The sequence below is a fragment of the Phaethon aethereus genome, assembly GCF_964289735.1.
Source record: "Phaethon aethereus genome assembly, chromosome: 2".
NCBI lineage: Eukaryota > Metazoa > Chordata > Aves > Phaethontiformes > Phaethontidae > Phaethon > Phaethon aethereus.
The window spans coordinates 37465708-37488530 of record NC_138582.1 but is presented as its reverse complement, the minus strand read 5'-3'; the positions used below and the strand labels follow the sequence as shown (position 1 = coordinate 37488530).

Here is a 22823-nt window from a genome sequence, read left to right as displayed (position 1 = left end):
TGCAAAATAGCAGTCCAAGGACTATGCTGAGCCACCTCACACAATATAGAGACCTACAGCATCATTTGTTCTAGATAAAGATTTTTGGGATAATTTCTTTCCAAGTGGATTTAAATGCTTCTCTTGTCGTTGGTTTAAAAGGTTACTTCACATGCCTTTGCACCTATCTGGATCTCAGATCCTTGTTCAAGACACCATTTGGGGAAAAACTCATCAAAATGGAATTTCTGACTCTATGACTCATGAGCAATACTTGTGAGCAACAGTGTTTATAACTGAATGCTGTTTACTAGACATACTACTTTTGAAGATATAGGGTAACATACATGAAATATAATGCAGTGCCTTCTTCATAGAAGTGAATTCTAGTTGCTGACTGAGGTGCTCACAAATTTTTCATAGCAACTGTTCCTTATGTCTCCTCTCTCAGCTGTTGTATTTCCTGAATATACAAAAAACAGGATAAGAAAGGCTGTTCTCATTATTCCTGGTCTGGATACCTGTTAGTAGGGTGATAATAAATAAGCCCTACCATGCCTTCTTTAGGAAAAACCATGACCTTAATGGACCTTTGTGCTGCAGCTATTTGGGAATTTAATAAAGATGGATAGGATCTGAAAAGCCCTCCATTCCCCAAGCATTTTAATCAAAATGCCAGAAAATGACTGCATATTTCCTTCCATCTGAGCCTAAACGTATTTCAAGAGGCTGAAAGCTTGCCGTACAAAGAAATAAACTGAGAGGAACAGCCATGGTTTTACTGGCTGGAAATATTTACCATGTGTATTCTCACTGCAAAGGAAGATCTCTCATTTGCCCAAGGCAAAAACTGACCCTCAGTGGAGCATATTTCACCCCAGAATCACGGGAAAAGAGAGCTGCGAAGGGATTTCCCAAGGTTACAAGTCTGCCAGTCTATCACAGTAGCGCGTGAATGATCCATGTCTATCTCGTCAGAGAGGTATGGAGCGCTCCAAGGGAGCAAGGCTTCGGACAGGCACGGACCTGGCCCTGCCACATGCCCCTTAAGCATGCTCTGGATTTCAGCTCTCCACATTTTCCATGACAATTAACATTTCTGCAACGTGTCCTAAGCTTTCTCAGGATGGCACTGGGTAGCGAGTGGGAATATTGCCACATCTACACAGAACACCTTGCAAGCTTGCCAGCAACTGCCAACAGCATGCTCAGTCGTGGCAGAGACCGCACAAAGTGAGAGAGGACAGTTCCTATTTCTGCTGCTCCTTTATCAAAACAGACCTTTACAGAGGTGCAGAGTTATCAGACTTGCATTAGAGACAGACTCTGATTTAGCAATATGCTACTAAGTTTTAGTGCTGGCAAAATCACTCATAAAACAGATTATCAATACGAAGTTCAAGAAGAAAGCTAACTTATTCCTAATCTGCGGCAATAATTCAACAGCTCTTTAGAATTATTAATACAAGTTTGGTTTATATACCAAGGAGCTTAAGACGCTGTGTCAACAGAGACACATTTTTCCTCCTTATTTTTATTTTCTAGTCATTTATGAGATTCTAAAAACAAGATTAAAAAAAACCTGTGTAAGAAAACCACACAACAGAATAATAGAAAAAATAGGAGTAGCAGATAATAACACACATGCTAGCTCTGAGAAAAAAAGCACAAAAATTCTGAGATAGCAGAACTGCTGATCAATGTTGTATCAACTGTCAAGACATTTCTTAAGACTCTCAGAGATCGCAAGTGCAACGTGCCCCGTTTTGTCAACTATATTACAGAAGGTGGTTAAAAATGACTTACATGGCAGTTTCTGAACTCCACTGAGAGAGAGAACTTCGAACCAGAACCCACAAGTTCATGTGGTTCATTGGCCAAGTAACAACTTTCTGAGTTCATGGTTTGTCATACAGTCATTGGTGTATATAGCAGTAAAGAATGCTATGAGAAATGAGGTACTGGCTGTCTTTAACATGGATTTAGAGACCTAACATTTGGCTATTCCTAACACAAAAGTCATACGAATATATCATAAAGATTGCACCTTCAAGCATGCAAAAAGTGAAGTTTTTAAATATCTTTTTAAAATTACTTTGACTGTCTAAAATACATCCAAGGCTTGCTCTACTGAACTAGTTTTTGCTAACAGCTATGCCATATACATTAAACCTGAATAGAAATATTGTAAACATGGCTGACATTAAATTGGTTTTAATTTTGCAGTTTTGAGACTGAATTAATACTATAATGTTACATTATTTGTATTACATAAGTAGGTGGGCAAAATTAAATCATTCCTGGCTGACAACTCAGTGTTCATGGGGCACAAAAGGTCTCAACAAGGTAAGCAAGGCTGTCAGTTTGTTTACAGACATACATGTAAGTACAATTTCTAGCCCCATTTTGGTTTGTCTCAAGGTGACATCTTCAAATAATGTTAGCAGCTAAACACCAGGTAGATATCTTGATGAGGTATTTTATGTATCCATTACTATTCATACACTGTTTTGCTTGATACCATCCTCTTTCTGTACCCGCTAGAAGCCCAAAGCTCACCTGAAAGCTCAAAGATAAATTGTCACTAAAAATGGGACAAAAATTCTACCTTAAATCTCTGAGCTGATGATATTTTCCATTATTTTATTCAAATCCTCCTCTGTACTGAAGAATCTTGTAATTATAAACAGGTTACTAACGGTTACAGGTTACTTATAAACAGGTTACTCAATTATACTAATTCCTATCGAGGACATTATTCTCTCCCTTTACCACAGACTGTCAAATCATCACCTCCTGACCATGAAGCCCGATACACTTATTTGCTCCTGCTTCTCAAAGCAGAGGACTCTTCCTTGAATCTCATTGTCTGGAAATTACCAGATGGTAATTACTACAAGGTAATTTCCAGCTTAAATTTATGTTTAGTTTTCAAAGAAAGTCCCTGCTCAAAGCAGCACATTCTGGTTCAAGCCCAGACTGTTTTCCTGCTCTCCCCTCCTCCGATGTGAGAAGGCTTCAAAACTTCTGCAGCATTTGGGCTGCAGCTAAAACTTAACTTTCACTGCATGCACGGTTCCCCCACGACCCTCATCTTCCTCTTACGTTATGCATTACAACTGAAAGAACTTTTACATCATTGTACCTGGTCAACTAGCAGTAAAAACCTTAAATTTACGAAGAAATGGTGTCGCCGCTACGGTGCAAAATCAGAAATAAAATTCAACACCACCTGGGTGGAGACACGTTTTGATAGTATTTGTGGCTGCTCATCAAGATTTCACCTGGATATTCAGCTGACAAATACAGTCATGGGACAAAATAGTCTCATTCACTGTAGTTAGGAGATGAGACCATCTGAGTCAAACTCATGTTCTTACCCCTTCACACTCCTCAATTTATACCAAATGATTGTATCTCTCCTGTCCAAACAGAAGCAGCATATATCCAGAGACAATCCTTTTAGAAGCGTTATGGCCTATTTCCTTTTTTTTCTTTTTTCCCTCCTTCTTAAATCCTCAGTAGGGAATCTGACCATGGCAACTCCCCTGCACATGTGTAACAGTTTGCACAGCGTCCGTGTAAAATATCAGTACTCTTTAGCCAAAGCCAGACAGGATGACCACACAGCGTCACAGCCCCAGCCATGAATGGCAAAGAGGGTTGCGTTCAGCTACCTTCTGGGAACACAGAGGGCTTCAAGTGAACGGAGAGCTCCACGGAGAAGTCAAGCCCACTCTGCCACTTCGGTGTACAAGATGCAAGACTAAGACACGAAGACAGAAGCACAATGACAAAGCGGGTGGAACCTTTCATAAGTGGGAAATAATATCCTCTACTTTTGCCATGGTCTGAACTCCAGGACTGCCAGACTTAAAGCCAAATTCAGCTGGACAAAGAGGGGTAGCACCAGCTTGCACTCCCCTCCACCCAACAGCAGCAGCAAACTCCCCGGCTTGTGGCATCAAACCAGGTACTTCCCTCCCTGACCAGGGGTCAGATGACACGGCTACCCCTGAAATGTAGCCACGTTTCAGGTTTTTTATCCACCTGTGGTATGCAAAACCCCTCAGAAGTTTACAAGATGCAAATGGAAGTGATAAATCATCAAGTCACAAGTCTCTGAAGTTGCTAAGGCTCTTCAGATATCAGCCTATTGTCTATCAGGGTGTGATCTTAGACTAAGATGTTCTCCTCCTGTTCCCTGGAGTTTCTGCTGGTGCACACTAATAGCAAGGGCTGGATTTCCTTCTCATCTGTATTACTGGCCAGGTGTATGATATTTCGATCTTACGCTGTGCAATCACGTCACTGCACACACACAGACTGGGCATAACAGGCCGGTCGCACTGGAGAGGCGCCGCACCTAGCGCGATGTGTCGCAGTGACAGTTTTCAGTGAAGCAGTGAGTATTTTACAGGTTCTTGACATCCCGCAGCCTGTGCAAAGCCACTGTGCCAGCAGGGCTCTGGGACCCTCAGACACACTCTGAGGGTGCTCTCACACCACCACGCTCCATCCACAGTCTGGAACAGCATGTGTTGTGAACACGTTTATGAGAAGCTTGCAAAAGGAAATTATATTAAAATAACGGTGCTTCCAAGATGTTCCTTTTTTTTTTTTTTAAAGTCATTTGTCATGTGGAATATTTTCTTTCCCTCAATTGTCTGTGGGAACCAGTACCGCTATTAACTTTTCACTTAAATGAGGTCCTTTCTTTCAGGAAAATGTTATGGGGGAAAACAAAATGGCGAAGCTTTCACAAACAGGTGCACATACATACAGAAAAGACAATAAATACGTAAGTATTTATTAGCCAGTCTCCTCCTCAAGATCTTGCAACAGGAGTTATGGGACTGAGCCAACAGAGGAGTAGACAAGTTATTTCACTGGCCAAAAACCTATGAAAGGGGAATAATAGAGCATTATGCTACATGTGCTCAGAACAGACGGAAGGACTCTTGGGAAAGCAGGAGAATAAAAGCACAGATAAGACAAAGAGTCTGGAAGGAAGCCAATGTAATACAGCAAGAAGAAAAAGGTAAAGAGCAGGAAGAAAAGACAATCCAAGTCAGCCCCTTGCCTTCACATAAATGGGCAGTGGTGTGATCTGATTTTTATTCTCCACAAGTGGCAGCAGGTTGAGGATTATTACTAGCCCCTTACAGGCCCCCAGGTTGCTTTTGCCAGTCTGGGTCCTTGGACCACTGCAGTCTTTGCCTCTGGCCACACAACTGTCCTCTTGCACTCTTCTGGGGCTGAGTAAAGAAGTTAGCATCAATAGTTCTTGCTACTAACACCCTACTGTAATGAAAATATTAGATTTACCTTTACTGCACTATTATTTCAGGATGTCTAAATATGGAGGTATCCCTGCATCCATTACAAGTTCTTAATCAAGTTCTTAATCACAAACACAAGTCTAGAAACTTCAGCATACATAATTGGCAGAAACTCCAGAAATGAGCAATTAAAAGGTACCAGAACCCAAGCATCTCCCAAAGGAGGATCATTTTGTCTGTTTGCCATCACCTATCACAGCTTTGCATCCCAAAGTACACAAAATTATGACTAAGTATTAAAAACTATGAATAACTTATACGAAATTAAAAATAATTCACTGACAACATCCAGGCTTGATTGCAATACTGAAAGACTACTTTGAGTGCCACAAAGTATTGCTAGAATTACAACTAGTACTCAACATATAGTTTACTTACAGAAACCTACATCATGTGCCATAACAACGACCAGCTCATACCCTCTATGGATTTCAAAATCTTACTCCACCATTACTACTGAAGATGCTGAAAACAATTTTTCTCCATTCTCTAATACTGCAACTCAACAGAAAACATACTACATGGCGCTGCCTTTTGAAACCCTGAAGATGGATTTTTATTCACCAGACTTAAAACAACCTTTCTAATGGCCACCCATCAGATAGTCATGTAGTGGGGAGCTTTGACTGCCTTTGTGTGGGATCTCATTCTCATGTTGCAGCAGGTACTTAAAGAGCGAGAACCCTTTTTTCTCCAAAAGAATTTTCATGTCCAACTACCTTTGAAGCCTACCTTCCTGTGTATCTTTGAAAATCTGATCTTCAATTTGTTATCCATTTTCCCTTCCTGTTTGATATGAAAATGCCTTCTCTTCTTCCTTCTGAACACTCAAAAATGAGGGCAGAAGCAGCTCCGTACTCCTAACATGGATCAAGTGTAGTTGCTTGTAAAACCATGGCTCCTTCTCCCAGTCTTTATCTATTCTTTTCCATTCCACTTGCATAAAACGTCATCATGGTGGGCCACAGGCTTTCACTCTATGTCATCCATCAGAACTGATTTACATTCTTTAGATAAAAGTGAAAATCATTGTAGGCAAAAACTGGATGGAGTCATCTGCTGTGGAAAACGGCTTTGCTATTCCTTTCAAATTTATTGATTACTCACAGCCTTTCCCCTCTAAAGTATATCTACCAAAGTGGGCACTATTGTTGGAAAAGCCACTAGCTGTCTGAAAAAAACTTAACGAACGGCAATTTTATTAGCTTCTGTTGTTACTGTTTCTTTAACTCCTTCAGTATCAACCCATCACAGCAATTCGCTGACAAAGGAACAACTTATTTGCTGATAAGGCACAACTATGAACATTTTGTTCCCTACATCAATTATCTTTTTTTTTTTTTAAACAGATTTTCTTAGGCAAGTCATACAGGGCCAAACTTCCCTGGACAGACAATGGTGTCCAGTGTCTGCTGTTCCCTATGACAGAGTGGAAAAACACTTAAAGAGAACATGGAAAATTCAAAACCTGCAGTATTTATATCACCAGCACCACCTTGGCATGCCAGGACTGATTTTTCTGAGAGACTTTAGCCAGACATTTTAGTGTTACTCCTCTGCATTTGATCCTGTGAAATTTCTGACTGGTCAAGGTCTATTATTTCCTTGTTACTTCCCCATCACTGGTTTGAAGATCATGCTGCCCAGCCCAGAGAAAAGGAAGAAAAATCCGAACACTAGCTAAGTAATTACTTCTTATTAGCTATGACTTTTTTAAATCAAGATGTTAAGGAAATGCTTCTTTTCTGTCACCACACGCACATCCAGAGCTATAAAGACTGTCTCATGATCTGCTACAAACATAAAAGGATAGTGTTTGTTCTACAGAAATCACCATGCTCTAAAAGAATCCCGAAGAGCAATTGCTGTCTGAGGCAAGTAGTAAATCTGACTTGTTTAAAAATGTTTAGATAGAAGGAAATAAATAGCAGTCACTCAAAACTCCCTGGATTTCTTCATCTGTGGTCCTCGGCCAGCACTACCTGGTCAGTTCTGCATTACAGTAATGTTGCTCTACCAAAGTGAAATTAAGCACACAAAGAGTTATTATACAAAAGCTGCATGCAAAGATTAAACTGAGATTCAATCACACAACTAAATCCCCATTCACTGCTTTGAAAGTTTACCACTAAGTGTGAAGCTAACATTAGCTAATAACAGTGAGCTATCTTCCAACCACATCCTCTTGTAGAACAACATCAATAAGAGACAAGTCTGAAAATATGCCTTAGAGGAATTAATGAACATTTGTTTGAAACAGGGCCATTTCACTTTGGGACAGGGTTTGTTTGGAGTTTTTTTCTTTTTTTTTTTTCCTCTCCCTCATCCAGTGAACATATCCTGCACTTCAGGGTATGGAAACCTGCCGAAATCACACCCATAGTCAAATCAAATTTAACATATCTTTACACGATATTTATAACATGCAAATACCTAGAGGCCCTGTTTCTCATTCACATGAAGGTCCCTCATGCCAGAAAAGGAGGGCTTTTTCATGTTAGTGAGAATGAGTGCGTAGTAGATTAGAAGCTGGTTTCACATATTATATTTAACATGTGAAGGTTCAGCAACCCTCATCTCCACTCCACGTGCAACAAGCAAGCAAACCACACTGCAGCATTTTAAGAAAGGTGTTTGGCGAGCCCTTACAGCTGCATCCTTACAATCTGCCACTTGTGTCTCAGCAGGATTCTGCTTCAAGAATCTCAGAAAAAATAATTTTACTTCACCCTTCATTAAAAAAAAATAACAATCCCTTGCTTCATTCACTCCATTTTCTCTTAAGCCTGCTTAGCAGCTCAAGAAACCCAAACTAAACATTTTCTCAAGATAAAACAGATTAACATTAAAAATTCCACCTTCAGATTCTTAGACATCTGCTTCGCTCACAAATTTTGTCTCTTGGCACACATCTAATTTGGAAATAAATTATTCAATTATGTTTCTTTTGCAAACTTTTCCTTATTTGTCAGTTAAGAGCAATCAGAGACAGGAATTTTCAATTTAACAAGTTTAGACCAGAATCGCCAAGCACAAGCTATTTCTCGGGACGCTTTCTGGACAACATCTGAAAACGCATGCTGAGTGCCCACGCCTGCTGCGCCCACCGCGGCCACCCAAACCTGCGGGGGTCTGTGTGCTAGGGCTTAGCAACCAGTCTGCAGTGCTGAGGAGGGTCATGTCACCTGAGGGAAAATTGCAAACACAAGAAAATCGTTTGGCTTCGTCTCAGAAGGTAAACACGTATTGCAAGTTACAGCTTTCTGGGTAGAATTCACCCAAAATGAGTAAGCCTGAACTTTAAAAATTCTAGTGTCAGATAAATATGTTACCATGATTTAATTTACTTTCTTCGATAAATTGTGACACCTACTGAGAAGTTGGGATATTATTTCCAAAATTATTTGCTACCTGAGGTCAGTGCATGAATAGATACAATATATAGGTAATTTCCTGAGGAGGTAATATTAAACACCCCATTTTTCAGAGTGTATGCCTGCACAAAACAACTACTTCGAACAAGAAGTCGAGCCAGATGGCGAGTGTCTTTCAGCGTTTCAAGGAACTCTCCCTGTTTTTGTGTTACTAAAGAACCTCCAAGTTACATAGAAGGTACAGAAACTGATTAATTTTACAGCAAAAGCCTCTGTGAACAAGAGGAATTTTAATTTGAAAGGGTCAAGCAATTTTATCCTATACCAAAACTGGTATACACCTGATCATATGATATAAAATTATAGCAACATACTTGGGTATTAAAGAGGAAGAAGGCTCATCTGTGAACATGAAATATTTTTCTTCTTAAACTACATTAACACATAAACACTTTATTTATTCTTTAAAAAGCTACTTTTTTTTCTTTTTCAAATGGCTTAAAATTTGATTGCAGCAACACTCGTACAGCAATAGCAAAAAGTAAATTATACGCAACTCTGGCACAAATGCCTGTTAATCTGATAACCCATAAACCCGCCCCATTACAGAGGACTCCAATTAGAATGAATAACAGAGATGTTTGGGGAATTGAGGGAGGATGACATCTGTTTGATTGACATGTGCCTTTCCTGGAAGAATGCAATGCACGGCCATAATCCTAAACAGTCTGACAGCACTAATATGACCCAGTTATTTGGGAAAAAAGGCATATCTTTTCTACAACAGTTGTTTAACGACACATTTACATTGAAAAGTAATATTTGAAGCTGCATGAGTCTTTTTTCTAGTAATACATTAAAACCTCTGTTCACATAGCTAGCCAAACGTCATGTACGATCTTTCCCACTATTGCTATAGAAATGCTACAGGAAAGAGTATTTTTTGCTGCTTGTTATATAAACCCTTCTGTGTTTCATTATATGTATTATTATAAGTATTATAGATGTATTATATTACCGGCAAAGCTGTTAGGTTGTTCTGCTGTTAGCATTCTACCGAGAACAAACATAACTTATCAACTGCCTGACTGCTTCTTGAAAAATAGGTATCGGTTTACCCCATTGAACTACTACACCTGTTCGAATTCTGGCCACTCCATCAGAGCAGCAAGCTAGCCCGAGGAAATTTCAACACTCAGTTTTATGAGTCTACTTGACAAAACTTTCACAGCCTTAAGAGCTTGCAAAATAGTGAGAACATAAAGAAATACTGAAATAGTGAAAAAGACTGAAAGATTGCGTTTTGCAGTACGACAATTGTAAACACTTCCTTTTTTTCCCATCACTAAACTACCCTGTCAGGTTTTGTGGATTTTTTTCTTAAGCTGTGCATGTACTGTCTGCTCAGGCCACTCAAACTCCATGAAAGGAACATAAACCTGGAATGAAAGCTATTGTTGAAACTTGATAATAGTAACTACTGATAAACATTGAGTATCAGCCCTATATACCACATTACATAAACAAAGAACACCTAAAATAGTAAAACATTTCTTCTATATGGCTTACTGACTGTAAGAACACTGGTGCAGTGTTCTTACAGTGTTCTTTTCAAATAGAAAAAACAAACTATGAAACACTAAAAAAACGGTGGCTCACCTTCTGTGCCATTGGGTGTCATGGAATTATTATTTATATGAGAGTTATCAAGTTTTGGACCACTGGGGGATTCACTACTACCACTTAGTCGGCTATGTGGGCTGGCTAGATCCTGCATTTCCATAGACCTGAAAACAAGATGCAACTAGTTTTAGTGACATATTCAACATGGATTACAGAGGAATTACCTATACGAGGTGCAGCCCGCTATTAATCAACATCCCCAAAACACTTAGTAAAAAATGAACAGCTTCTCCCAACTTGATCTTTTCTAGTGCTAAACTCACTTTGTAGCCCCCCGACATGGCTGACCAGCTACTGCAATTATTTTTGCAGCTTCTAACAAAATAAAATATAGATATGAAGTACAGTACTTTAAACATTTGTGTCACCTTGTATTTTTAAGATACGTACAAAGACGAAATCACCAATATATGACGACATATATTCGCTTAACAACAAATTAACACTCTGCTTTTTCAAGATTTACCACTCAGTGGCAATATAATGGGCCTCCAAACCAAATAAAAGACTTGAAGCAATTGTGGAAACCTATCATCTACTGACAGGGAATGAGATATTCCTGATGTATGTGTTTACTCTGGCAAACTACTTAATTGTTCCTCTGTTTCCGTTGAAACAAATGCAGCATTAAAACATTATTATGTCTGCTCACTTGTTTGCTTTGTGGATTACATAAAGCGTGCCCAATTGAAAAGGGATATGACCAACCTATAGTTAACCCGTATAGGCGTTAGTACGCCTTAGCACTCTGCTGTATCTCAGCAGCTGTCGCTTAGTCAAAATAAGAAAGGAGCAATTCCCATTCAAAGCGAAAATTGAACACTTATATGGCACACAAGCAGCTGAATAGTTCCAATCTGCGTTTTTAATAGCCTTACATAAAAAAGCAAATAGCCGTCACCACCATGACATTTCCTTTAGCTTATGTTGGGGAAGCTTGTGATTGAAGTGTCCCATCCTTCTGTTTCTTTATACATAAAACTTTTGATAATGTTTTTTGATGTACTCAGAGTAATTGCTCCCATTAGAAATTTCATAAGTTACTGTGCCTCCAAGGCATTTGAACCAGTAATTTTTCTGTTTAAAAGAAATGCTTAGGGTCTTTTAAAGACTATTCAAATCATATTAAAAATTCCACACACGGTAATGGTAGAAACATCCTTCAATGTGTCATTTCAGCCATGAAGTTTTCACATTTTAATTGAGATTTTATCACAAGTTCTGAACACAAATCCTTCATTTTATATTTCATACCTAAACCAATCTACATATAAAAAAGGATGATACTGCAATGAGTTTGAAAAGCCAGTATCTAATATAAAGTCAAACAATGTAGTGAAAAAGTGTACGTGCTGGTGGTTTATAGACTTGGTCGCACGCACGTAAAAGCGACGCTCCAGCACTTACTCATCTGCTTAATGCAGAAAAGAAGAATAAAAATTTACTTATCACCTAACATTAAAAAAAAAATAATAAAAGGCTTGCAGAAAAATAGCAATTTTCAATCAAATCCTTACCTGCAGCTTGAGGAAACAGCAACATCTGAACTGGTTTGGGACTTCTGCACCTGTAAACCAGGGAAACAAACAGAAGCCTCTATTACTCCGCTTTACTACGAGGCCTTAATTTAAAGAAAGTATATCACTGCGGATGACAATTCTGTCCTTTAAACCCAAAAGGAGAGGAGGAGGGTGCGGTGCCTGTGAAAGGCATATTGTCTTTAAATTGAAGGCTCAACTGTTGTTTCCTCGGCAGGTCTCTCTCCCTCCTCCCCGCGCCGGGGGACGGCGGCCAAGTGACGGGATAGTGATTCATCAGGGGCCCGTGACAGCTGCAGAGGGGCTCACTCCTCCCACGGCACGGCACGGCACGGCCGCGCACCCCCACGAAGGAAACCCCGCCGTGCCGCCCCGCCAAGGGCAGCGGGAGCTGCGGCAGCCGCTCCGGCCCCGAGCCCCCCAGCATCCTCCACCCCTCTTCCCCCTTGTTATCGCCGGCCGGGTTCTCTCTCCCTCCTGTCCCCTCAACTCTTGACACCTTCTTGCCCTCATCACGTTGGCTTTCCTCTTCCTCCGCTCTTCGCCATCCTTCCCCCGTGCCTGGGCAGCGGGGAACCCGCAAGTCAGCTCACCCCAAAGGCAAGGGGCAAGGCAAGCCGGAGAGGCTGACGCTATTTTTTTTGAGGGGGGGACAAAAAGGGGCAGGTCTACCCAGGGTAGAGATCTTCAATATATGACCAACAGTATTACACAAGCCCATCTCCAACTGGGGCAAATTAAAATAAAACCCCCATACGTTATTGCACAAGGTCTTACTCGTAAAAATTCCGGTCACTAATGAGGCTTCTGATAAAATTACTTAAAAGAACACTTCTTTCTAAATAAATAGGAGGAAGTGTAGCATTTACCTCTGAGGCCGCTCATCAAGAAAAAGAATCTGGTTCCACTGGGAAGGCCAGAAATAATCTTCCAGTTTAATAAAACGATTCCTTTTATAACTCAGGTGAGTAATAGAGCTTCCTACCCTATCAGAAAAACACCGTTGCTTTGCTAACAGACCCTTCTCTGTAGCCAGTAACAATTGTCAGCAGGTGATAAAATTCAGGTGAAGATACGCTGCTATAGACAGCGTTAGCTTAAAAGCACACAAAAGCTTCTCCGAGCAAGGTATATATCCTCTTAATGTCTGCACTGAGAATCCTTCATGTGCGTTCCCAGTCAACCTGAACTGACATCTCTTAAATGATCACAGAGCAAAGACAAGAGAGATGAGGCATTTTAAGTGCCATAAAAATCATCCAAGCAAATCCTACTTATGTGTCTGTAGGGGTTTTTTTTTGTTATTTTTAATCACAGACAGAATTACTACTAGCAAGAGTAAACAAGTGCTAGGGGCAGCCAGGCAATGCAGAACATTACAAATGATGTCAAGAAGCATGCAATAATGCACGCTGAAAAACATCAATCTTTTCATAACTGGGTACTTAAAGTACTGCATAACGTGCTTTTCGATACATCGTCGCATGCCAAATCAAACTAGATGAGCAGATACATTCAAAACTGTGCATTTTGTTTTAAAGATATTTTTTTTTTCAGTTCTTTACCCCAGAAACTGCAGCAGAGTGCCTTAGGATATGTTTCTGCTGTTACTTCTAAACACCTGGAAAAAATTATAGGTGAGAACTAAGTTTGCTTACAGAGCTATCTTCACTCCCTCTTGCACAGGATCCTTTAAAACATATCTTTTATAATAGAAAAAAACTTCCTTTTTCAAGTAGATGCTTTAATTAACTGTTATTTTCCGAAGTGCCCTACAGTACTATTCATACTTCACTAAACTCTAAAATACATTTAGTCCTCACTATTTTATTTACCCAAATAAAAAAAATAATAAATTCCATGCATTTACAAATATATATATATACACACACGTGCACGTGTGTGTATGTGAGCAAGATTTCATTTACAGATTCATGGGAAAGGGAAAAAAAAATACTACAGCTCATTCAAAGTGAATTAAATATATACCTTATATGTCCTCTAACACTCTATGATTTGTGAAAGTTCATATCCACAATCTTCATTTTCATTAGACATACTTTAGATATATTCCTTTGTGTCTCAAGGATTATTTAAACCATGTGTTGCACGTTACCATATTTAAAAATGACTCTTTAATCAAAATAACTTTAAAACAACTAATCCTCACTTAGGCTGGTCAGCTGAATCCACAGAGTGGTCCAGGAAAAATAAATCTACTCTCAAGAATGCGAATGCAGACAACAATTAGACACAGATGTGAGTGAAATTAGTTACAGTTTACAAAATGCTACACTTCACATGCTTTCAGTTTTTTATGTGTAGTACAAAATTACAACGTAGTAAGGAACCACACTTATGACGACCAGCTCATAGAATAAAAACATTTCTGGGTGGCGTGTGCTTGCTCTCATACATTCTCCCTTTTTGCCAACAGATTTCTGGATAATTGAAGTTCTGCAACGTAACTCGCATATCAAACAGAAAGTGGGGGAGAAAAAAAAAAAAAAAAGCAACAGCCTTACCCAGCCAGCCAAAGGGGCATATTTAAAAAAAAAAAAAAATCAAAAAGATTTTGATCACTTCAAAAAGTGATTTGTCACTCACCCTTCATACTCTGCGCTCTGCTTAAACTAAAAATGCCTTATATGCTAAATGACATACACATTCTCCTTAACACCTCAAAAATATCACTGTGCATAATTTGATTGTTGTAAGTAACGTTCACATCTTTCTCCTTAATTTGGATTGCAGATCTGGGTACTACATAGTACATGGTGAGAAAAAAAGGACAATGATAGCAAAGCTACTTAAAATTCATCCATTTAAGAATCTTAAATCAGTAACATCAAATTCTGATTAGTTAATGAGGTCTTTTAAGTTTGCCTTTTTTCTAATTAAATTTATAATTCTTCACAGATGTAGGTTTTGTTGATGTTCAATTTGTCTCTCTCATTTTGTTAAACCTCACATAGTACTCCACCAATCCATTGAATAGCCACATTAAATCTGTTAATACCATGCTCTTCAACCCCAGAAATTATTTCCAGAAGGCAAACTTGCTTTGAGAGATCATCAAACAAGACTTAAGGTACACATTTTATCACATTTTCCCTACCACAGAGCTCAGGATGCGGAGGAAAATTCATGACTTTTGCACTGTTTATTATACTTTGCTAAATTACAAATCAAAAGCATCTGACAGAAGATCATGTATGAAGCCAAGAAGTTAATAATGTTCTGTGAAAAGTAAACTGTAAATGGGAAGGGATTCTAAATTTCAGCAGCACAGAGCAAATAAAATGTAGGTACTTGTCTAAATTACAGGTTTTCCACAGTATTTTTGCTTGCTAGGAGCAATTCTTTTTTTAAATGGCTATAATTTAAAACATTTTTCCAGCTGAAAAGAAATTTTCTAAGTGAAAATAAGAAGTTAACCCAGAAAACTATAGCCAGCACACGCGCTTGTTCTTAAAACACAGTTCTACTTTAGAGAAGCAAATTTCAAATACAATGGCAGTTTTCAAATCAAAGTGTTCCTCCATAGGAAAAAAAAAAAAAAATCTGTCATTTTTAGCAAGGGATGGAGGGAGGGAGAGAGGACTTTTCCCCCAACAGCACTCTTTGCCTCCTTAAAAGCGCTATGCAATCAGTATCAACAGACCTAATGACTTCAACAGCCAAAATGTTACAAAACTGAAATGCAAATTGGCTACAAAAAGGCACCTTGCTGGCAACACATGAAACTTGGTTATACTTTCACTCTTCCAATAATCATTATCACTGAGCTCTAAGTGAAGAGGTAAGGCTTTTTCACTAGATACATCAAAGACAAATTGCACTTATTAAACCAGAAGCAGGTAATTACAGTTATTTCATTTTTAATTACTAGTTTAAATTCCTCTAAAAGTGCTATCCTGCGTGCTCGCTTCATACGCTTATGAATGAAACGTTTTGAAACCCTGACGCTTTCTTCCCTTTAAGAAAGAAGCACCACAATGCGACAATGCTCCTATTATGACCAGCCATTTAAGAATGTCTTTCTGCTTTTCCAAGATTTCTTTGGCTCCCGAGAAATATTTCATACTTATTGCAATTCAAACAAAATGATTACTCATTCTTTTTTCTCCGCTCTCCAAAGGCGAAGCGTGACTCAAGCCGTCTGTCACTGCGCAGAACCGCTGAGAGGGGATGGCTGCTCAGTTCCAGACCCTACCAGGCCTTGGGAAAACTCCGACAGCAGTGAGGTGCTTGGTTAAATGTTGCGTGTCATGCGTTCGCGAGCAACATGTAAAACGCTGTGCGCATATGTGTTCCTATACGTAAAAGTATATGATGCGTATACACAGACACATGTACATACTTACAGATCATACTCATTATTAATTTGGTTTACGCACAAAACCAGCAGCCCGTGTTCTGGCAGATGCTTTGTGAACCGTCTCAGTATGGGATGGAAAATAAAAGATTCTTTATACGTGGTATCTAACATTAAAAATTTCTAATGATACACTGCACAACATTTCCACTTCTTATCCCAAATTTCTCTCTGTGATAATTTTTACATTTAAACAAACTACATGAAATATACTATACTCTTTTTTTTTTTTCTGACAGCTTTTATCTTTTGTGCTTGCCTCGTTTTTAAATATTTACTTACCAAAAAAAAAAAGCCCACCAAAATCCAACCACGTTCAAAGAAACACTTTCAAATGCACCAACACCTTTACTTTTGCAGAATAAACCTTTCACTGCAAAGGGCAGCCCTTCCTCTTGCTGTTTGTCAAAAATGCTGAGAGAAATACATACTTGGGAATGTTTTGTGGGTCTCGGTTGCTCAAAAGTGAGATGTAAATTTAATGAGACTTCAAGAGGTCTTTAACTTCCTCGTTCTAAGATCGTCGTTCTAAATAAGCCACCTAAAATGTCAATAAACGTCAAATATTTCAGTTGTGTAGATGTTTATTCTGTCATCTTGAAAAGTTCTCCTGTGGGGATCTGTGTGTTTTCCTTGGTGCTTGGAAAATTTAAACATATTAAGCAAAAGGATTTCCTGCTTCAGAAGGCGCTGTCAAAATCTCTGTCAGGCATTCTTCCTTCCAATTTTTTTATCATTTTTCTCACGCTCTCATGTCTCTTTCAGAAAGGTCTACAGGTTTCCTACATTACGTGCCTATTTTTTACCGCCCCCCCCCCCCATTTCACATCCCACCACCGCGTTATTGCTATCTGCCGAATCATTAGCACTCGAGGAAATCAAACAGGAGAATCCCCAAACCTGGCTGATCACAATAAACAGGACCGCCTAACATCTGCTTTGTGGGAAGGCTACAAACCCCAGCCTGAAACACGGCCAAAATTAACCGCCGCACCTAGTGATTTATAATTGAGCGCTGCCCTTCTCCGGGACGGCAGAAAGTACCCCTGCAACTCCGCGCACGCTTAACCCCCGCCGCTGCACACCTCCGGGCTGCTCAGCGATTCGGTTGTTGCGATCGCCCTTTTTCTTTTTCTGGTCGGTTTTTTTTTTTTTCTCTCTCTCTCCCCTTTCCCCCTTTTCGCTTCTCCCGCTGCCCCGCGCTGCCCGCGCCTCACCGCCGCCCGCCCGCCCGCTACTCACGCTGCCGGGGCGCGCCGTCTCCGCGGCGCGCAGCCTCCGCGCTCCCGGGCTCAGAGCTCCCGGGCGGCGGCGGCGGCGCCTCCCATGGCGCGGCGGAGGGGCGCGGGCCGGGGCCGGGGCCGGGGTCGGGCAGACAAAGCCGCGGCGGGGGCTGCCTCCAGCCCCGCCGCCTGCCTGCTCAGCCGTGCGGGTCTGCCCGGCACGCCTGGGGGCACGCCGCCGCGCCCGCTCGCCGCCTCACTCCCCTTTTTCGTCCCTTTTTTTTTTTTTTTTTCCTCTTCCCCCTCTTTTTTTTTTTTTTTTCTTTTCCCCTTTGGGTTTTGTTTTTGTTTTTGTAATGCAAACCGCAGCTATTCTCTTGTCCCAAACCTTATTGGTTTAAAAAGCAACAAATGCAAGGAGGCTTGCGCGGTCTGAAGGCAACCTCCCGGCTTTGGGCGAAACGCAGCCGGCGCTGCCGCACTCCGCCGGCGCGGAACCGGCGCGGGGGCTGCGCGCCCCTGGCCGGCGGCCGCTCCCTCCGCGCCCAGCCCGCAGGCTGGGAGCCCCTCTTTTTTGCACCTTCTTCAGCCCAGAATAACTAATGAATCCCTCGGGTCCCTCCTGGTTTAAAAAGTTTAATTGTGTGTCGATGCCTGTGTCCCCCCCTCGCCGCCCCCAGTAAGCTGGGTTTAAACAAAAGCCGTAGTAACAGAACCACTGGAATTGAACCAACATTATATCAATGAGAGAAGCTAAATAAGGATACTCACGGAGGCTCTTAAGCATACAACCAGCATGCACGTCCGGACATGCCGTTTTGATTGGATATGTAACAGATTTGTTCTCAAATATCTGAGATTCTTGCAACCTTGTAAAGAAAGGGTCTGCTAAAACTATTTAAGCCAGCCTTCTCCAATTTAAAGGTATTTATTAAATAAGGTATCTGGAACTTTTTAAATGGTTTAAACCATGCAGATATGTGAAATATCTGTACCCCTAAAAACAATTGCAAACATAGTCACATCTGTACTTTAAATTATTACAACTCACCTACTCCAGTTTTAAAATTTAAAACTGTGTAAAGGCCCTTTCCATAGATCCTACAAATATTTCTGAAGAAGAGGGAGATGGTTGCATTCAGTTAAATTTGTGCATTAAGTAATACTAACTCTTTAAAGCTTAGCTTTTACCAATCAATAAGTAATCAAGTAATTTAATTAGTAAGCCATTAAACTGAAATGGGTTTATGATACATTTCTATTACAGCACTTTTAGTTGCTCATAATTCAAAAAAACTCCTTTAAAAATATATACATCATGTTAAAAAACATTATAACATACACAATAACTAAATTTGACCAGGGTTCTTCAGAGCATTTCCACTTTGTAGACAGTATATTTCAATCGATGTAACACTTATTTTTCTACACGTTTCCAGTACACGTAATCCGTATACGATGAAGAAAACAGCGTAACGATTTGCAGTACCAAAAAAAAGAAGTCTTAATATTATGCCAGTTCTACAGTACTAAATAAAAAAAGCCCCAACTTTATACTGTATAAATAGACTGAAACAAGACTTTTTTTTCCTTACAAAAATCTGTGGTTATTCACTGCTAATATGTCCTTACCTTCAATTAACTAATCTGTGAATGCAAGCAATACTTCTAGAGGAGAAATGTCTTCTGGCTACTACATCCCAGTAAGCGAGACATTATTTTGTAGCAAGTACTTTGGGAATACTTCAGGAAAAGCAGATCGGTTTGCAAAGCTACAAGTCAACCTCGAGCTGAAAAGGCACCTAGGATTTCATTTTGTTTCGCGGAGAAAAGGGATCTCGGGACAGTCACACACCATATATGGGAACCCAGGTCAAAATAAGCAGCTTTCGATTGGGCCCGTCTGCGTAGCCAGCGCAAACACAATCCCTTCACTTCTTTAGAGTCACAAACCAGATCTCGCGCCAACAAAACTATTTATGATGTTCTATATTAAACTGAGAAGGAAAGACAGATGGCTTCTTAGGGAGACGTGAGGTTTCGTCAGGTAAAATTCACTGAAATCCTGAAATACAAGGCTGTGCAATCGTTCTCAACTATGTGCTTTTTGGAACAGCCATAATCCTCCGGAAAATGCTTACCACTGAAGTCTTTACCAATGTTAGCAAGATCATTTTTAAAAAACCCTACCCAATCCTATATATAGAGAGAGTTAAAGACACATGCCTTGCTTCACTCTCCCTAGGAACTCCATCTCTTACATGAAAAAGATCAGGCACATACTTTCAGGAAGCAGAGGCGCTTTTTTTTTTCTGGAAAAAAACCTCAAAAAATATCATATTGTTGTTGTGGGGTACCAATCTGACACTGGAAAATGTAACTCAAAACCCTTTCTCAAAAATAGTGATACTTAAATGATGCTATGGAAAAAAAAATATTTAAAAAAAATATGGTGACTTCTGGTGATACATGTGAATTTTTGCATAAATCGGTTTTGTTCCATGTTTGAAAAAATAGCACAAATATATGAATAAATTTTTGTTTATGAATGTAAAGCTTGCTGAAATAGGTTTACTGTTGGTTAGAGTTTGTAGTCCCTAATGGGAGTTTTGTCTAAGTAATAACTAGGAGTGTGCCCAGTCTCTGTATTTAATTAAACTAAGACAGATCCCCCCACACACATGCAGAGCTTGATGATGTGATGATAAACACGGGATAAATTACATAGAGGCTAAGGGTGTTGACGATGCATTGCAAGAAAAGAATCGTCTTTGAATTTTTAATCTCTTCTGTAGTATGGCATTTAGGCAGTATGGGAACTGAAGCCATATAAATGATCTAGATGGGGGATATAAGATAAAGTGGGGTCCTCTGTGTTTATACAGCCATTAAACAGTGCCTTAAAGTTCTTTATCTGATGTCTGAAGATTTGACTTCAGATTAGTGTATATCATTACCCCACGGTATGGTCTAACCTATGAACTTATCCTACAGCTGATACCATGAACCAGACCCTCATTTGGTTTAAGTGAGTGCAGTTTTTTTTATTTCGATAGTTAATCTAATTATGCCAGCTGAGCACCGCACCTATTTGAAACCTATCTGAAAGAGGTTTGTTTACTTGGATTTTTGCTTTTGTCCTTCCAACTAACTGCATACCAAATTAGTGCAGGCTGAGTTGTTGATCACTGGCACCCAACATCAATTTTAAACCACAATTGCACTAACACTGGGTTTGGAACAGAGAATTCAGTGGGATTTTTATATGTTTACATCATGCCTGAATTTGCCCTGATTCTGCATTCCTGCTGATGCAGCTGGCATCTCAAGAGTCATCAGAAGTAAGGGACCAGGCCTATTACATAACATTGAATCCACACAAGCGATTGGGTATATTTTTACAACTATTGCTCATGCAATACGGTTTTAACTCCATAAGCAATGTCACACACGTATTTTAACATGAGTAAAGCCGGTCTGTCCTGAAGACAGTATTTACTGGGCGCTTAGGTGCCACAATTACAGATGTGCTGGTAATGAAGAAAAACTAGATAGAAGATGGATATGGAACAGTGGGATGTTTGCATGTTTGTCTCTAAGTTGGAAACGCTACTGAAATATTTAACACTAGGAATAGGCCCAGGAAGAGCACACTTCACTGAAGCAAAAGCTGCGCATCCCACCGCTCCCAAAAGCCGCTGCCTGGCTCTTCGCATGACGACTGCAGTGCACCGTCAGAACCCTCTGAAGCAGGCAATATCCCTCCTATGTCTCCATACAAGTTTTATCTTACACATAGCAGCTGTTGCCTAGAGACGTCCCTGGCTGGAGCAGAAGTTTGCAGCGTTTGACAGGAGCCCTTATTGTCTCATGCTACTCACGTCAGCAAAAAGTAGAAAGACCTTGGTAAATACAAACAAAAAAAGTGACAGAAATCAACCGTTTTAACTGTTCTGTCCAAAACTCTAAGTGTGATTGAGGAGGACAATTTCATTATATTCTTTCAAGATACACTGGATAAAATAAACCATTAATTAAGGTCTATATGTAACGTGTTCTAAGAAAAGGTGTGTGCTGCTAACCATCGTCCTTAGTCAAAATGTATATAAACTGCTGGCCCCAATGACATCTTTGCTAGTTTGCATGAAATTGTACTTGTTTTTAACCAGCAACTTCAGTATGAAGCGCAGGATCATTTCGTATAATTTAAAATAAGAAATAGTAGTCTTTATTAATCTTAAGTAGATACTGCTTTAGCTTTTTGAATGAAAGCACGACTTTATACGATTCTGAAATGGTTCTAGACAATGACATAAACGAATGCAGACATTTTCCACAGAAGAAGTCAACATCTAGTTTGATAGCAGATACCTTAGTGTTTCACAGGTTTTCACTTTCCAAAATCAAGGTATGCATGTTTTTTCAATAGATCCGTTGCATCTTAAAAGCACTATGTAACGAGGGAAAAAAAATATATAGCATATGTATATTTATAGACACAAACAGTGTAACTATAAATATGGTCAGTACTCTAACTGCAAAATGAGTAAGTAGTCTGGCAGGGAAGGTTTCCTACGTGAGGCTAAGTTTTAAATATATCTACTATTGTCATCTCTCTTTTGGTACTTTGTGACACCCAGATGAAAACTTCCTACATCACTTTTCTCTTCTAGAAATCTCATGAATTACACTTACGATCGCCACAGAAAAACACTGGTAAGCTCTGGTCTCCATATCATCTGAAGTAGATGCTCTACCCAAAAGTGATGGCACCGCTTTTCCCTAAAGACTGAGACACCAGGTCTGTGACACTCTGAGGGCAGAGCTCTGAGATCTATTCCTGATTTAAGAGTAATATTGTAGATTTCCTGACTATAACAGCCTTCATTTAAGCAATGTTTTATCTATTAAACTGAACTACTGAAAATTATTTTCTGTTTTCCAATAAAGTTCAATGGTTATACAGGGAAGGGGTGTGGATAATACTGTCTATGGTACCTAAGAATCACTGAGAATGTCACTTTCTTTCGCAAACAAAACCCTCAGCTCAAAAGAGCTCTTGCTCAAAAGCAACCTGTGAGCATCCTTGAGCAAGAGCTAATTTTTCTAATTTACATTGAAGCTTTTACTCCAGCTCAGCATGGAAACATAACTGCCTACAAAATGGAAAATAATCATCCTTCACTGTGATGTGTCAATAATAATAACTTGCTTACAAAAATGTACAAGTCAAATCAAATGCACCAGTGATGATGAGGAGCAGCTTGCTAGCACTCTAACGGGTGATAAAAGCTATACTCAGTAGT

At 39.8% G+C, this 22823-nt stretch overlaps 1 protein-coding gene across 7 annotated transcripts in view; it reads right to left on the bottom strand.

The window, feature by feature from the left end:
- Window positions 1–22823, bottom strand: part of EYA1 (EYA transcriptional coactivator and phosphatase 1) — a gene marked incomplete at its 5' end in the record, with an annotated part of 153561 nt that overhangs the window by 71207 nt on the left and 59531 nt on the right. For 4 of the 7 annotated variants that reach the window (XM_082015646.1, XM_082015647.1, XM_082015650.1 and 1 more), the window contains 2 exons: window positions 10355–10482; window positions 11896–11945. In XM_082015646.1, coding sequence (XP_081871772.1) covers window positions 10355–10482; window positions 11896–11945 — 178 coding nt within the window. Of the gene's footprint in view, window positions 1–8443; window positions 8507–10354; window positions 10483–11895; window positions 11946–22823 lie in introns of those variants that run through there. The other 3 variants (XM_082015648.1, XM_082015649.1, XM_082015645.1) reach the window with 2 other exon arrangements.